At 40.4% G+C, this 18,192-nt stretch overlaps 1 protein-coding gene across 1 annotated transcript; it reads left to right on the top strand.

Moving 5' to 3' along the window:
- The first annotated feature begins 1,044 nt into the window (after positions 1 to 1,044).
- On the top strand, positions 1,045 to 14,707 carry TERB2 (telomere repeat binding bouquet formation protein 2). The gene is made up of 8 exons (XM_075273739.1): positions 1,045 to 1,117; positions 2,022 to 2,106; positions 2,359 to 2,498; positions 9,648 to 9,706; positions 10,370 to 10,416; positions 11,402 to 11,481; positions 12,423 to 12,591; positions 14,487 to 14,707. The coding sequence occupies exons 1-7, from the start codon at positions 1,054 to 1,056 to the stop codon at positions 12,563 to 12,565; spliced, it is 618 nt and encodes a 205-aa protein (XP_075129840.1). The 5' UTR covers positions 1,045 to 1,053; the 3' UTR covers positions 12,566 to 12,591; positions 14,487 to 14,707.
- Positions 14,708 to 18,192: the final 3,485 nt, after the last annotated feature.

The following is an 18,192-nucleotide window of genomic DNA, read 5'->3' as shown; positions in this document are numbered from 1 at the left end:
TTAGAACTGCTGGGTCTTACAGGATCCAGATCAGCTCTATTGTAACGGGCAGAAGGCTGGATTCCTCCTGCAACTAGGGCTAAATGTACTAGCCCCAGTTACAGGGGAAATCAGCCTCCCCCATAAAAAAAAAGTGATGAGATCTCCCTAAAGGTCTATTATGACCTTATGGAAAGGTAATGTTAAAATAAATAAATAAAATAATTAAAAAAATAAATAAAATACATCAATAACACGCCCTTATTACAGGTTCTAGCCCCACTCCCGACAACAGCATACAAAATAGAAATTACTGTAACGGAGATGAAAACTATTTTAGGCAAAGGCCCCACATAGTGGAAATGCAGCTTTTTTGTTCCAGATTTTGCTGCGTTTTTTTGAACCAAAGCCAGGAGTGGATTAAGCAGAAGGTAGAAGTATAAGAACTTCCTATATACTTCCAATTTCTTTTGTAGCCATTCTTGACTTTGGCTCAAAAAAATGCAGCAAAATCTGCAACAAAAAAAGCTGTGTTTCCGCAAAGTGGGACCTGAGCCTTATAAAGTTTTTTAGTAGCACTTTGTACTATTAAAAAAAAAAAAAAGAAAAGTTAAAAACGGACGCGTTTTCCATCCTCTTTTGTTTATATTTTCCCAGATATAAAATTAAATACATGCAAAAATAAAAAACAACATAAAAATAAAGCCCTACGTGTCACTGAATAAAGACGCAGAAATGAGTTGAATAACCCAAATGATGAAATTGTTAAAGTCCTCAAAACCGCACATACATAAAACACAAAAATGTGTCTGGTCCTGAACCACAAATTGGCCCGCTATTGGACCGGAAGTATCTATAAGCTGTAGTTGCTTAGATCCTATACAATAATGATGGATCCAGCGCAGCTGTAGTTGGTACTTGTTTTCTATACTGCATATAGTGTTCATTTCTATGGTGGAAGTTACCTATTTGCTGCCATCTACTGGTGCTTTTCATATAGCAGCTAAGCAGTTCTGTTATCTTGTGTGTATCTCAATAAAGTTGTTGATCTATCTTACATGACTTCTAGGAATAATGTACAAAGGCCTGAGGGGCTGGTTTTCTCAGAGTGTAGAGCACGACCTCCTCCACATCTGGGGTATGCTCTTCAGTGGAAGTTGTAGATCTCCTCAACCCCTCGGTGGCCATAGATGCTGGTACATACATAGCGTAGCGAGCCAAGGGCAGCTCTGTCACTGCGACATTACAGAGTCTTTTGTCTAATGAGGAAAAGTTGTCTATAAAAGGGCTGACAATGGATCTCAAGAACCCACAAGTAACTGTAGAAGGAAGAGAAACGCATATAGATGAGGCACTGAGGAAATCTGACTTTAACCACTTCATGACTGGGATAGTTTGGGCCTGAAACTGTTTTCGTGAGGAATTCACAGAAATGTAATTGAGCTAAAAAAAACCCCCTATTGTTCTACCCATAATACATTCCCCATAAACACTTTAACCACTTCAGGACCTGGTTATTGTTCCTGGTTCGGGTTCCTGGTTGTTTCATTCATATTGTTCAAATAATTTTTATGTCTTTTTTTTCAGCGATATATGGGGCTTTATTTTTATATGTTTTTCGTTTTTATATATCGAAAAATGTAACAATAAATGAGGCGCAGCCTCCACCAGGCCATGTTTCTGGAGGGATATGTATGTCAGCTCATAACTGCCATATATTTCCTGCACCATTTACACCAGATTTCTGGCATACTAAATTTGAGAAAGTAGCAAGAGCAATGAGAAAATAATACAAAGAGTCACAACTTTTTTTGGTGAAAAAACACAATTTTCAATTTTTTTTAACTTTTTATGTCTTGTTCTGAAGTATATAATAAATCTGCCCCTTAAAATTGTGTCACGGGGGTTCGGTTATGTGCCCTGTGCCTCAATTGAAGTTATATAGTAGTTACGGAAACAGCCCAGTGGATACATTATATATGGTAGCAAATGTTTGTTGCTGGAATACCTCCTCGATTCACATACATCTATTTATTTCTCAGAGTCTGAAGGTGGAGTCATTCTAAATTCAAGCCATCAAGCCGATTATCTCTTCAGTAGTGATGCATCTCACCGTGACACTCACAGGTACGTATGAATACTTGTGGAATATGGTAACATTTGTAGTGAGATAGTAGTAGTGCTGTATAGATACTTCTAAATTAGTAATAACATACTTTTAGAAAATGTTCCTAGAAATCCCAGAAAAAATTAATAGAAATTAATTTAATTTTTTTTTCAATGACCTCTGTGTAGACAGATATTTGCATTCTTTAAAAAAGGTGATGTGAATGGACCCTAATACTGTAAGATTTACATTTTCTATGCTTTTTTCCTCAGAATATATAACAGTCCAGAGTATATTGAAAAGAGACTTACTGTTTTTCATGCAAGCTTCCTGAGATCACATATTGGATTGAAAGCCAAACCTTTGGTGACACTTGGGCACTATATTCTCCCACCACCCTCTCTTCATGAAGGTCGGTGACTGTTTCATAACCATTACATATATTATAAGATGTAAAATGCCATAGAAAAATAAAGACATATGTTAACTTGTATACTCTTTGGAAATCGAATATTAGGGAGCCTTCACACGGAGTATACGCTCCGCTAATTCTAAACGTAAAACTCGTTCAGAATGAGCGCGTAAAAACCAGATCCCATTGATTGCCATGGGTGCCGGCATACATGCGCTCCTCATTGAAATCAATGGGAGGCTTTTTCCCTATTGCTTTCAATGTGATACGCGCGTATGCCAGAACCCATAGAAATCAATGGGATCTGGTTTTTACACACTCACTCTGAACGAGTTTTACGTTCAGAATGAGCGGATCTTATACTCCGTGTGAAGGCTTCCTTAAGAACAGAGAATACACTTAAAATAAAAGAAAAGCTCTCTTACACAGTCTATCGCAAGAACCCAGCACTTTAACCTAGGATCACCTAAATTAGGCCCAGTTCATATTTGCGTTCGGGCCAGTTGAGCCATCTTACAGCCTCACCCAAATTGCCTTCATTATAAAGTTAATCTGTTTAGTGTACTGCTGTCACAATGGCCATCACATAGTGGACGTACTTGTTTGTTAATAGACATGAAGTCACAAGCGTGTTCTTTCATCACCTGAATACCCTCATAGGACTTTCCCAGAGAAGTTGTCCACTATAGCAATAGCTGACTGCCGCGCTCTATAATCCAAAGCACAGTTCTGGGAGGTTACTTAGTTCTATAAAAACCAAGACCAGGGTAAGGTGAATTCTACCAGTGCAGTAGATAGACATTGGATAAGGCTAGTCAACAATGTTAATTTTCTTACAGAGAAATGGTTCTTTTCAGCCACATTTGATTTGGCACTAGCTTGAATTGGGAGCACAGTTCATAAAAATAATCCTAAATCTCCACAAAGAGGTATGGACATTCCTGGTTAGATTCCTAGGTCATGTTCCCCTGAATAGTCTCCAACTTGTGGTAGTTGCATTAAGAGAACTGTAGTAAAGTCAAAAAAGAGCTGAGACATCTCTAGGAGAACATTTAGGATGTGACAAGCTGGATCATAAGACAGGGATAAAGTAAGAGGAAGGACAGAGGGTCAGAACTAAGAGCAGGACATTACAGTAGATACCAAGTGATAAACTTGTGAAAGACAGGAGCAAAATCCATAAAACAAAGCCAAGGTCAAGTCAAGAACAAGGAACCACACAGGGTGTATCTTAAAGAGGAGATGTCACCAAGTACAAAGTGCTAACTGACTTACAACATTTGATCATCACTGTCCCCCTGAACAATTTGACAGTTTTTAAATCCATCTACTGTTATAAAGATATGGCCCCTGGAAGGTCATATGGAAATTAGCACTAATTTATCAAGTCCATGGTAACCTTGTATTTCTCAGAGAAAAAAAAGGTTACCGCCCACTTGGAGACTAAGAGCTAAATTATATGTCCATATGTTTTGAATGGGTTGATGGCAGTGGCGTAACTACCACCATAGCAGCGGCGGCAGCTGCCACAGGGCCCGGGACATTAGGGGCCCGGTGACAGCCGCTACCGCTGCTATCATTATACTCGGGGGTCTTTTTGGACCCCCGAGTATAATGATTGGCGGACCGGGAGAGGTAAGGGAACATAAAAAACATGTTACTTACCTCTCCACGATCCTGCCAGGGCTCCTTCCTGACGTCCTTTCTGACGTCTCTGACGTTACATGAACCCGGCCTGCGTCCCGGGTCATGTGACGTCAGACGTCATTGAACAAGGACAGCGGCGGAGAAGACAGCGTAGGAGCCGGGGGACAGGTAAGTAACAGTGTTTTTTTATTTTTTTATTCCCCTGGGTCTCCGATTATTATACTTTGGGGTCAGAAAAGACCCCAGAGTATAATAATTGTTTCTGGGTGTCCACTATGGGGGATAATACTGTGTGCAGGGGCCACTATTGGGGTACAATACTGTTTGCAGGGGACACTATTGGGGCATAATACTGTGTGCAGGGGACACTATGGGGGATAATACTATGTGCAGGGGCCACTATGGGGGATAATACTGCGTGCAGGGGCCACTATGAGGCATAATAGAGCCTGCAGGAATGCGTAGGAGGGGTCGGTCGAGGTCTTCGGTGTCGGTCGGCGGGGGGGGGGGGGGGGGCATGTCAAAAGTTCGCCACAGGGCCCCGCCGTTCCTAGTTACGTCACTGGTTGATGGGTTTAGAAAACAAACAATAAAAACACAAAATTGTTTGGAGACACAGCGGCAGTAAAATGATGTTACATAATTAGCATTTTATACTTGGTGACAAGTCCTGTTTAATCAGAAGAAGAATATGGACAAAAATCGGAACCGTTCACCCACTGTGGATATATTTCTCCAGGTCCACTATATTGTAACAGCATGCGGGTCATTTGTAGGGCTGCCAGTAGCAGCATACATAAGAAGATTTTCATTGGTCCAGCACCATTAAGTGTATAATTCAATGTGGGGTTATTCATTATCTGCCCCTTTTTTGGACATATTTTTTGCAGGTGTACCTTTTTGTAGACTAGTGATGAAAATGCACCTCCCAGATAAATGTTGTGCACATGCATTAGTTTAGATGCTCTTTATAAGTTATGTGCTCTTTTTTGTTTAAAAAGGCACAATTGCCCCTTTTTTTTTTTTTTTGTAAGTGACAGCTGCTCCTTTATAATGATGTCTGATCTGATGGGGGTTTTTCACACTGCCCATTTATTGCAGTGCATTTGCACCTTTTATTGCCCATTTTTAAAGGGGCTCTATCATTGGTAAAAGTCATTTTTAACTAAGCATATACTTGAATAGCCTTTAAATACCTTTTGTATGTTAATCGCGTCAGTAATTTTTGAATTCATATGCTAATTAGGCTCCAGCGTGCACTCCGGAGGTCTCAGCGAGCACCCTTTGCTATTCTCTGCTATGTGTGTGTGAGAGCAGGGAGATGAGTCATCAGCAGCAGCCTCTCTGCTCTGGACAGCTCCCCTATCATTTGGGCCTAATCCTGTCAGGATTTGAGTTGTTTATAAAATTGTTGTGTATTTTTGATGGTGTTCGTCTGGGATTTGAGCCTGTGTCCTGTGGTTCTTCGGTCAGGTCTCTTTGCCACTGAGCTGTTTGGTTAGTGGTTGGGCACTCCGTGGGAACGGACCCTAACAGAGATTTAGGTGTTGAGTTTAATAACCATCATGTTCTAGTACCAGGATCCTATTCTGTTTTTTTCTGAGCATGGAAGACTAAGTATGGACATTTCTTGTGAACATACTAAAATTATGCTGTTGGAATGAAATTTTGACTTTTCAGTAAGATAAGATAATCCTTTAATAGTCCCACAGTGGGGAAATTTCAGTATGTTACAGCAGCATAGTAATACAGATACAGGATAGTACACAGTAGTATATTACAGACGTAGACACACATAAGTTGAGAAGAAAAGACATACTAGGAGCCCATAGCAGCTAAGGAACAGAAGAAGAAAGAAGGAAGAATTCATAAACATAATCATTAGTTCTCTGTGCGGAGTGCTCTTCGTTTGGTCTGATGTAGATTATACAGCCTGATCGCGGTTGGAAGGAAGGACCTGCAATAGCACTTCTTCTCACACTTGGGGTGAAGCAGACAGTCACTTACAGTGCTGCCAAGTCCCATCAGGGTCCCATACATGGGGTGGGATTTATTCTCTCGCATGGAGGTCACCACAGACAGTATCCGTCTGTCACCCACCACCTGTACTGGATCCAGGGGGCTCCCCAGGACAGAGCTGGCCCTTCTGATCAGCCTGTCAAGTCTATTTCTGTCCCTGGTTGATATACTGCTCCCCCAGCAGGTCACATCGAAAAAGATGGCTGAAGCAACCACAGAGTTGAAAAAGGCCCTAAGAAGTGACCCCTGGACTCCGAAGGCCCTCAGCCTCCTGAGCAGGTAGAGTCTGCTCTGGCCCTTTCTGTGCAGCGCCTCCAGGTGATCAGCCCAGTCTAGTTTATTATTGAGGATCACACCCAGATACTTATAGGTCCTGACTATCTCAATACATGTTCCTTGGATCTCCACCGGGATTGGAGCACTTCTCTGTTTACTAAAGTCCACCACTATCTCCTTGCTCTTCCCAGCATTAATCCTGAGCTGGTTCTGCTGGCACCATTCAACAAAATCCCGGTTTAAGTCTCTGTATTCCCTATTGTCGCCATCAGTGATGAGGCCTACTATAGCAGAGTCATTGGAGTACTTCTGTAAGTAACAGCTGGATGAGTTGTGCCTAAAGTCAGCAGTGTACAGTGTGAAGAGAAATGGGGCAAGAACTGTATCTTATGGTGCCCCCGTACTACAGATCACAGTGTCAGACACACAGTCCTGGGCTCTCACATACTGACACATAATCGCCGATTAAGATAATAATCCTGACTTCTAGGCCAGACACAGAAATGGTCACATACGGCAGATTTTTCCGCTTGGCTTGTGATACTCTATATGGCATAGTTGTGAATGCAGCTAAGTGGTTATGTGATTGCTATCATTCAGCTTGTGCTATGGTCCATATGTATCACTGATAGATGTGCTGATCATTTTAGTTATAGGTTGAAGCTTATTCATGTAGCACTTTGTCAGTACAAGGGTATAAAATACCAAATGAATTACAGCTGGAATGGGTAGTTTTACAATATACTGCATTGTAAATCTACATAAGATGTTGAATCGCTTTACATATACGATACATTACTTATCTTGCCTTGCAGCCTAAATACATAATGTTTTATTCAAAAGAAAAATGAATCAAAAATTCTGCTGAATTCCTTTACCAGAAAACAAAGTATTGTGGGAGCTGAGATGACAGCCTCTGTCCAAATTACATTTCTACATTAGATGTATACATAAGAAACAGTTCACAATGTATACAACATATGTTGATGTCCCTAGAGACTGTCATGAGCCAAATGTATGCTAAAAGATTTTGACACACTGTATATTTGGCTGGCCTGCATCAGTATACCTTTTTATAACTTTCACTGTTACAATGAGACTTTACTGCACCTTTAGTCTAAGGCCCCATATACCATGTTGCAGCCAAAAACGCTGCGAAAAAGACCATGGTGGAAATCCATTGCATTTTTTCCGTAGCACTTTTTACAGAATATCCGCAGAATTTTCCTATGTGGACTTTCTGCTTCTATTATACCTGTCAGCATTTCCATACGCATAATTGACATGACATACTGCAATTTACAAAAATGCAATGGATTTTGAAATCAAACATTTCCGCTGTACATATTTTTCTGCAATGTGTGGATGGGATTAGCCAGATCTCGGCGATTACACTAATTGGGGCCCATGAATAAATGACAAGTTCTACTGAAACTTTTCTAATAAAATAATATATCAGTCTCCTCCATAGCGTGCTGCCTGCAGATTATACAGAATTTTCATGGTGATAGGTTCCAAGAATATGTTACAAGCTATTGAATATTTTCCAACAAAACTACAGGTTTGATTTATCATGCTTTGTGTGCTAGAAAACTGATGCACAAGCCATGGAAAAAGTTGGAATTTTTGTGCAAGTTGTGTGTCCCACATGCTACTTTCCTCAAGGTCATCAGTCCTGTTAGAGTAAGTTCACATTGGGTTTTTTGGACCGGATTTTGAGGCGGGAATCCGCCTCAGATTCCGCTCCAAAAAACACCTCCTGCAGCTAAATGCGACTGTCGCGGCAATCCGATAGTCGCGGCATTCCGCTTCGGATTAGGCTCATATGAATGGGCCTAGTCGGGAGGAAGTGTTGCGCTGCAGAATCCGCGGCTAGATAGGGCAGGTCACTTCTTTTTTCTGCAAGCGTTTTTTGCCACTATAGAGTATCAGAAACCAAGTGGAAAAATCTACCGTAGGTGACCATTTCTGTGTCGGGCCTAGAAGTCGGGATTATTTTTTTATTGAAAAGTCAAAATTTCATTCCAACAGCATAATTTTAGTATGTTCAAAAGAAATGTCCATAGTTAGTCTCCCATGCTCAGACAAAAAAACAGAATAGGATCCTGGTACTAGAACATGATGATTATTAAATTCAACACCTAAATCTCTGTTAGGTTGGGTTCACACAGGGCTTTTTGGACCGGATTTTGACACGGGAAGCCGCCTCAGAATCTGTACCACAAAACGCCTCCCGCGGCTAGCCGTGACCTTTGTGCAATACCGACAGTTGCGGCATTCCGCTCCGGATTAGGCCCAAATGAATGGGCCTAGTCGGGAGGGAGTGTTACGCCGCGGAATCTGCAACAAGAAAGGGCAGGTTGCTTCTTTTTTTCCATGAACAGGAAGAAACCACTCACAGAAAAATTAAGTGAACGTCTCCCATTGAAGTCAATGGGAGGTGGTTTTTTTAGCCAAATTCTGAGGTAGATTCCGTGTCAAAATCCGGTCCAAAAAACCCTGTGTGAACTTACGATAAGATTTATCATAATTTATGTAAATTTTCAGGCATAAATTATGCCAGAAATCTATGTAATCTGAATTATAATCAGCCATGCACCTGCAAGGAGTGCATTTACTCCACTGCCAAAAGTATGTGAGATTTTCTGGAAAACAAAAATTACTTTAAAAAAAACCATTGCAAATTTGCAAAACAAACATTACATGTAAATTATGCTCTATAAAAGCTTTGTATAAAAAGAAATACATACCTCATTCCCCTGAAATTCTAAGCTTTGGCTAAGGCCCCACATAATGAAACGCAGCAAAAAAAATGCAGCGGAAATGCATCTTGTTTTTTTTTTTTTTTGCGTTATTCATATTCAGAGTTTTTCTCTGTGGATTTTCTGCGCTTATTATAACTATACAGAAAACGCCAGAGTTTCTGCAGGTATAACTAACATGTTGCGGCTTTCTTAAACATCCCAACCGCACCTTTTCGGCTATGGATGTTTTTCTGCAATGTTTGGCTGGGATTAGCCATAATTCCATTCACTTTGCAGGTAAAATGCAGTGTTTTTTTGCCATGACTTTTCTGCAGCTGCAAAAACTCAGCGTTTTCGCAACGTGGGGCTTCAGCCATAAAAGTCATCACCTGATAAATGTAACACTTGCTTTCTGGAACTACCTTGCCCTACTGTTACTAGGGTCATTTCTTTTTCATTGCAGAGATCAGAAGGAAAATTGGCAACTTCATTTGGGAACGAGACACCTCAGATATCCAGCAGGTTTATTTACAATTAAACACATTTCTTGTCTAAGCTAACCCTATTTTAGGGTTTATATATAAGTAATTACATACAAACAGACCTATCAGCTCCCATCTCGTAGTAGTATTGTGTTCACTTGTACAGTACCATAGGTCACTTACATTATAATGAGTTGCTTGTATTGACTAAAGTTCATCATGTAAGATGTCCATGTGTCTTAATAAAAGCTCATTAACAGTAAAAATAGTATGTTTTATAAAGACACTGAAAAAGGTTATCTGATTTCTAAGATTGATGGTCTATTCTCAGGATAGGCTGTCAGTATCAGATCTGTTTGTCTGAAACCCAGGACTCCCGCAAATCACTAGTACTGAGGCAATGCAGGAGAACCACGCTGCTCACTCATGACACATACTGTAGTGGGGAGCGTAGGCATTGCAGCACTGTGCCTTTGAAATCTATGTGGTAGTGCTGCAGTACCTACACTTTCGCCACTACAGTTTGTATACTGAGTGAGCAGCGTAGGTCTCCTATTCTGATTTACGGGGGTCCCAGGTCTCCTGAGGATAGGCCATCAATCTTAGAAACCAAGTAACCTCTATAATGTTCTATGTACCTTGACAATAATCCTGCAGCAAATTCCAAATTGTGTAACTATATAAATGACTTTTATACTTTCAGCAACGAGATCAAGTGGATGAGCCAATGGACCCTGAATATGACAAAAGGTAGATACTACCCCAGTCTTATAGTGGGATCCATTGGGGGGTCTGTCAAGGTGTCCATCAATTCGATAGGAATAAATGATGGACACTCCTAATGGAGTCTTTGTCTCTGATGGGAACATATTCTTTGCTATTGTTTATACTCATTTCATACTGTTATTGTGAATAATACTACTGCATCTAATGAAGTGAGTGCTGTGGCTTTTCTACTATTAGTGTATAAATATGTGATTATTCAGATTTTGCATTATAACATGCTTGATGAAAAGACCTAAGTATTCATGAATGTTTGCTCTTTGTTATCATCTTTCTGAACCTTTAAAAGGTATCAACTACTACAATTTTCTACTCTTCTATGTACTGTCTAAGGGCCCCTTCACACAGAGTATACGCTGGCTGATTCTGAACGTGTAAACGTTCCGAATCATCAGCGTTTAAAACAGATCCCATTGCTTTCTATGGGAGCCGGCATACGTGCGCTCCCCATAGAAATGAATGGAAAAAAGCAGCCCATTCATTTCTATGGGGAGCGCATGTATACCGGCTCCCATAGAAAGCAATGGGATCTATTTTAAATGCTGCTGATTCGGAACATTTACACGTTCAGAATCAGCCAGCGTATACTCCGTGTGAAGGGGCCCTAACACATACAATTATATTTTCCCTTTTTGCCTGAGTACGAAATTAAGGGAATACAGAAGATTAAAAAGGCCCCTCGTTGTGGAAACACAGATTTTTTGGCTGCAGCAGAAATAAGCACTGGGTTCTACAGTATTAGCAAAGTGAACGAGTTTCTGGCTATATCCACACGAGGGGCCCTGGCCTTAGCTATAACGCTTGAGTGTTCTGGACAATAAATGTCGTGCATACATGGAACTTGGTTGTGTGAATAGCCCTATCACCTGTAAAAAAATAAATAAAGGAAAGATGTTTCATGAAATGAAAATTTTACAACCTGTTATTAACACCTATATTGTTTTTTGTTAAGGAACACACCTGACCATGAACAAGTAGAGCATGTGAGGCTCCACACCCTTCATAAGTACCCCGAAAATAACATGTTTTCAGGTAAAACGGCTACCTTGAAATGTCTCAACACTTTTTGCCTTTAACTATGAAAAATAAATATAATGGTATAGGTCAAAATCTAATTAAGTAAAATATTAATATAAAAATGAAATATTAATTTATGATCATAAGATTGTAGCTTGAAGAAAACATAATAACTGTTGTATTAAAAAAAAAAATGGATCACAGTAGTTTTAAAGGTACAAATCTCAAATATTTTGTTCCCCCATGTTAGTTTCGCTTTTATGTACCTGTGCAGCAATTGTAAAGCACTTTTGGTGAACCTATATTTGCATATTGAGGCAATGAAAGTACTAATTCCTAGTATATAGTGTAGGGGATTCATTGGCATAAAAGTGTTTCACAGTGAAAGTGTAAAGCCTTTCACATGAGCAGTCAGGGCAGGACTGTCCATCCTTTATTGACGGCACTGGTATGTGCTCATAGAAGTCAATTTTGGTTCTTGATCAAATAAAATAAATGACAGAAAACAATAAATAGTAGGAGCTCCTGCATTAAACGAACAGCGCGGTACTGGTAAGGCTCTGGAAACCACAAAAACAGCGCTGGATCCACAGGTCAGCAGACATCAACATCATCTCCATTATACCTGTAAGGAAACCACAATGTGTCCGTAGGTATAAATGACATTATACTATGAACGTTACAAACCAAGCAATTTTGAAAATTCGGAATGATTCAGTTTTCTCATCTCTAATGCCAACCAATGGCACAAATATGCCACTGAGATCAACAGACGTGATCTCTACGTTGTTCTAAAAAATAAACAAAAAAACATAAAACAGGAAATTATTGGGAACAACAGAGCTAAATATATTCCAAGAATATATGTGTTTGAAAGAATCACGCTGTAATGAACTGTATATTTTCCATATTTTTTATGTTTTGCAATACTTTCTTACAATTTTGATCTCCCACAGGTTACACTTCCATTGATCAATTGAGGATATTCTCCGGAGAACTGCATGATTTTATACCTGATGCTTCAGAGTATTGTGTTTTATATGTACAGGATGAAAGTAGTGATTTTCCAGAGATTAAAACAGCACACAATAAAAAATAAGTTTATTATATTTCTTCCAAGTGAATGTAAGTACTTGGCAGATTTGCCTGATTATAAATGTTATGTTTCTTATATGTTGATTAATGTATTACACTCCCTTTTTGTGCAACATGTAATAAAGCAGATTGTGTGAAAATCACAACACAATGGTTAGCAGTGTTAAAGGGGTTATCTGGTTTCTAGGATTGATAGCCTATTCTTAGGATAGGCCATCAATATTAGATTTGTGGGAGTCTGATACCCAGGAACCCCGCATATCACATGTACTGAGACAGCACAGCATTCGGTAATGGTTACATACCAGAAGACGTGCTCACTTGCTATACAAACTAGAGTGACGAGTGTAGGTACTACAGTGCTGTCCCATTGAGGTCTATGAAGGTACGTTTTAAAGGGATCCTATCATTTAAACACTTTTTTTCTAGTTGACACGTCAGAATAGCCATAAGAAAGGCTATTTGTCTCCTACCTTTATCAATCGCCTTCGGCCTGCCATTCAGTACAAATCCCAGTTTTTACCGGTATGTAATTGAGTTCTTTCACAGCAATGGGGGCGGGCCCCAGCGCTCAGACAGCACTGGGGGTGTCCCGAATGCTGTCAGAGAACTCTCTCCAGCAACGCCTCCATCTTCAACAGCAACCGCCATTTCTGCGTCTTCTTCTGGCTGGGGTCACACTCCGGCGCTTACACAGTCAGCTCTGCCATTGGGACGCAGGCAAGACCCGAGTGCACAGGCCAGCCAGCGGCCATTTTTTTGGAGGCCGCTACGCACGCATGCACAGTACGCACCTGTAGTTCTATGGAGAACAGGAGCGTACTGCACATGTGCGCTTAAGAGGCCTAAAAAAAAATGGCCACCGGCTGGCCTGTGCACTCGCCTCTTGCCTGCGTCCCGATGGCAGAGTCGGGGGTGTGACCCCAGCCGGAAAAAAGACGCAGGAGAGGCGGTTGCTGTTGAAGATGGAGGCGTCGCTGGAGTTCTCTGGCAGCATTGGGGACGCCTCTACCGAATGGCGGGCCGGAGGCGACTGATAAAGATAGGAGACAAATAGCCTTTCTTAAGGCTATTCCGATGTGTCAACTAGAAAAAAAAGTGTTTAAATGATAGGATCCCTTTAATAAATTCAATTACAAAAATTTACTAACTTTCCACATTCAGACCTGGGCCCCACGTTGCAAAAATAGCTAATCCCATGCTCACACTGCAGAAAAAAAATTGCAGCATGTGAATTATACCTGTGGAAAAGTGGAAGAAAGTCACCAGAGAAAACCTCTGTGAAATCACAATGAAAAACAGATCAGAAAAAAACATGATTTGTTTCCGGCGCATTTTTTTCCCATGGTATTATTTTTGCTGTGCTTCGCTAAGAGGGGCCTTCACCTCAGAGTATTTTGTTGCTATATTTGAATCCAATACTAGGCGTGGAACATAAGGTGGAGAAAATATGACATGTGATGCTACTCTTTTATTCAATCTATTCCTAGTTGTTTCTTATATGCAGGTGCAGTTATACACAATCTAGAATGTGTTTTCAGGAGAATCTCATCTTCCATATGTCACCTGAAGCACTGTTCTAGGTTTTAAAATACTCAAGTTACCCTCCAGCTATAGCTTCCCTGCATTATACAAGAGCCTCCAATACCTATGAATAGTGTAAAGCAGTGTACAGATAGCAACTGGCTATAGAGAAATAGGGGAATAAATAAAGAAGAGACAGAAAGTGGATTTCAGTACAGGATTTCACAGAAAGGAACATTTATTAATAAAGTACATTGCGATATTTATTAATGACAAATGCTGTCAGAAAATCAAAAGTTGTTCGAAAGTTTATTTATGTCTTAAGTTTCGAGCAGAATCTTAACCTTATTTTTTTTATCTCTTCTGTGCTGACATTAACTATAGTTTTTCTTCATCCTTAGTCCTTGCCTTCATCTTCTAACAGAATGCTGTTATTATGGGTTACTCATACACCAGCAGTGATCTACCGAGCATTTAAAGCAGGTTATAAGGACTTTGATACTATGAATGCAAAACTAAGAACTATTAACCACATGCCAATCTTTTCTCATACAAATCTGAAGTCAGTTTAAAAAAGTCTTACAACATATTGCTTCGCTGAAACTTTTTCCAATTGTGTGCAGTGAGAACAATAAACAGTATATTGTCAAACAGGTCTAGTGTCATTGATGTGAAACTGAGAAGAAAACAATGAGGATCAGATCTGTACTAAGCAAATTTACAGTGCTGTACTTGGTAAGTAATGAAGAGGATGCAGTGCTCACGCAAGTGCTGCGCTCTCTTTAAACAGGTGTTGGACCCCTGCCAATATTTAACTGATGACCTATCCTAAGGATAACATAAGGGTGTTCATTAATGCTGCTATACAAATACACTATAGCAACCTCTGATGAACTCCTGCATATCTGTATAGCACAAAATCACATATTAAAGGGATCCTATCATTAAAATGACATTTTTTTCTCGATAACATGTAGGAATAGCCTTAAGTAAGGCTATTTTTCTCCTACCTTTAGATGTCTCCTCCGCGCCACTGTTCGGTAGAAATCCCGGATTTCTTCGGTATGCAAATGAGTTCTCTCGCAGCACTGGGAGCAGTAACCCAGTGCTCAAACAGCACTGGGGGCGTCCCCAGTGCTGCAAAAGAACTCTTGCAGCGTCGCCTCCATATTCATCTGGAACAGCCTCTCCCCGCGTCGTCTTCCGGCGCTGGATTCAAACTTCTAGGCATGCGCAGTAGGCTCTGCCGTTGTGCCTCAGGCAGAGCCGATTGCCTACCTGGTGTAAGACCTTCTCTGCCTCCTGCCTCTTCTCTTGCGCTCCTCTTCTCTTCGTCCAAAAGTTACGCATGTCCGTTGGCCATTTTACTTTGGCAAACGGGAGAGGCCACATTAAAATGGCCGATGGACATGTGCAGTTGGCCATTTTCCTGTGGCCTCTCCCGTTCAGCCACAGGAAAATGGCCGACGGACATGTGCAGTCAGCGCTTTTGGATGAAGAAAAGATGAGCGCGTGAGAAGAGGTGGAGAAGAAGACAGAGGCTGGCACTGGAGAGTTTTCAAGTTGCACTGAGAACATCCCCAATGCTGTTTGAGTGCAGGGAAACGCCCCCAGTGCTGCGAGAAAACTCATTTACATAAGGAAGAGAGTCCTCAGGAACGGTGGCAAGGATAAGAATAATAAAGGTAAGAGAAGAATAGCCTTTCTTAAAGCTATTCCTATGTGTACTCAGTCTAAAAATTCTAGTCTAGTGATAGAATCCCATTAAAGTGCATTACATTTTGGTCTAGAACCACATGTTCTGTTAACCCCTTTACGGCGCATGCATTTTTTGATTTTGTTTTTGACTCCCGACCTTCCAAACCCCATGACTTTTTTTTATCTTCTTGTTTAGAGCCGTACAAGGACTTAATTTTTGCTTGTACTAATTGTACTTAATTATTTGTACTTTGTAATTGTACCAATTATATATGCTGTACAACGTACTCAGAAGCTGGAAAAAAATTCTGAATGGTGTGGAATTGGGAGAAAAACTGCATTGGTGCAGTTTTCTTCCTGACTATGTTTTTAAGGCATTCACTGTGCAGCCAAAATTACGTCACCAGTATGCTATGGGTTGGTACAATTGCAGGGATATCAAATATATATATATATATATATATATATATATATATATATATATATATATATATATATATATATATATAATAAGGTCATAATCACATTTATGACTAATTGACCAATAATCTCGGGTAACTGTTGTCATCCTAATTAATTAGGCTGAGTGCCAGGCGGTAAAGAATTCACACCACTCTGTATTGGTATTCATTCTTCTCTCAACCAAAGAATGTATGCTGACGCACCTTTTATTGAGACCACAGAGTTAAATAGTATCAGAGAAAGGACATGATATAACAACGTAAGTTTTCATATTCATTCCTGATTGGTATGATACATCTCAATCAAACAGAAAAAGTTTAAGCAGTTCCATATATAGCCAGCTGTTCCCGCTCCTGCGTGGTAACCTTGGGAGATGTCTTGTGGCAGCAAGTCAAGCATTTGTTTTTCTTGCACCCATCTTGGATAGAGGCGCCATCTTATCATATAACATTATACCAGTTTCAAGCATAAGCAACTATATCTAGCATTCAGCTTTAAAGGATAACAATCAATATATATCAAAAAAACAATCATAGTAGCACCAACAAATCTGTGGATCATCCCATAAATTGCACGGCAGAAACCCCTCTCCAGCCAAAAGGGTTCCTAAAAGAAAAAACAATTCGGTCTGCCTGCAACTTATGTAGATGGAAAATGTCCTTTTTTTGGAAAAGCAGTACACCACATATTGGTTCTCACAGGAACAGAGAACTTGAGAAAGTTTCTTGTGAGGGCAGATATGTGGTGTACTGCTTTTCCAAAAAAAAAGGAAATTTTCCATCTACACAAGTAGCTGGCAGACTGAATTGTTTTGTAAGTACACAGTCCAGACACATTAATGTGACCACCTGCCAAAATCTAGAATAACCACCTTTTGCAGAGCGGACTGCTGCGAGACGTGCAGGAATAGAGGGGGTGTTGTGATGATGTTCACTGGGATGTTGAGCCATGCTGACTCCAGTACCGTGTCCAGCTGCACTAAGTTATGTGGTTGAGCATCCATGGCGCAAACAACCCGATCGAGGTGGCCCAACAGATTCTTGATTGGGTTCAAATCCGGGGAATTTGCTGGCCAAGGGATTGCAGTAAACTCATCCTGGTGCTCCTCGAATGACGCACGTACACTGCAAGCTTTATGACACGTCGCATTGTCCTTCTGGTAGATGCAATCATCCTGAGGAAAAACAATTCGCATGTAGGGGTGAACGTGGTCCACAAGGATAGATGCATACTTGTGTGATCCATTGTGCCTTCCACAATGATGAGTGCACCCAGATGGCTGATGACACGTGTCTTCTGAGATTGGTTATTTAACGTTGACGTCAAAAGTAGGCAGTGGTCACATTAATGTGACTGGACTGTGTATATATATTTATATATAAATATATATAAATTTTTAACCTTTTAAACAAAATGCAAAACTTTGCAAAAAAAAATAATTATTGGAGCCATATTTTGACACCTGTAACATTGTTCTGTGTATGGTGATGCATAAGGCGTCCATATTTGCAGGGACAGATGTATTATTTGTTTATACAAATTTTGGGGAGTGTCTATTGCTTTGATCATTTTATATCTAAAACAGCGAAAACTGGCAGTTTGCCTCCTTTGAAGTTTGTAGGCCCGGTGTTTTCAGCCTTTGTGTATGTGTTTCACTTTTTTATGTACTTTTATATTTGTTCTAGGGTTAAGGGGGTTGATTAAAATTTTAATTCTTTTTATAATTTGTTTTACTGAAATTATTAGACCCCCTAAGGCCAGGATTCCCACGGGACTTAAAAGCCGCAATTTGCCCGCAGCGGAGACGCTGCGGGAAAAATTGCAGCGTTGTACAGTGCAGGCAAAGTGGATGGGATTCACGCGAATCCCATCCCCACTTTGCGGAAAAGATTGCAGCGTGGAAACGCTGCGATTTGCAAAGCCATTGCAGCTTTGCAAATCGCAGCA

The sequence above is a fragment of the Leptodactylus fuscus genome, chromosome 5, assembly GCF_031893055.1.
Source record: "Leptodactylus fuscus isolate aLepFus1 chromosome 5, aLepFus1.hap2, whole genome shotgun sequence".
Taxonomy (NCBI): Eukaryota; Metazoa; Chordata; class Amphibia; order Anura; family Leptodactylidae; genus Leptodactylus; species Leptodactylus fuscus.
Note: the sequence above shows the minus strand (reverse complement) of the source record. Positions and strands in the feature narration are given on the sequence as shown.

What these genes read in the sequence shown, in the direction of transcription:
- TERB2 (XM_075273739.1), top strand. Translation starts at nt 1,054, where the DNA reads ATGTACAAAGGCCTGAGGGGCTGGTTTTCTCAGAGTGTAGAGCACGAC. An exon ending in ACCACCCTCTCTTCATGAAG is followed by an intron (nt 2,499 to 9,647) that starts GTCGGTGACTGT and finishes TTTTCATTGCAG; the next exon opens with AGATCAGAAGGAAAATTGGC. An exon ending in GACCCTGAATATGACAAAAG is followed by an intron (nt 10,417 to 11,401) that starts GTAGATACTACC and finishes TTTTTTGTTAAG; the next exon opens with GAACACACCTGACCATGAAC.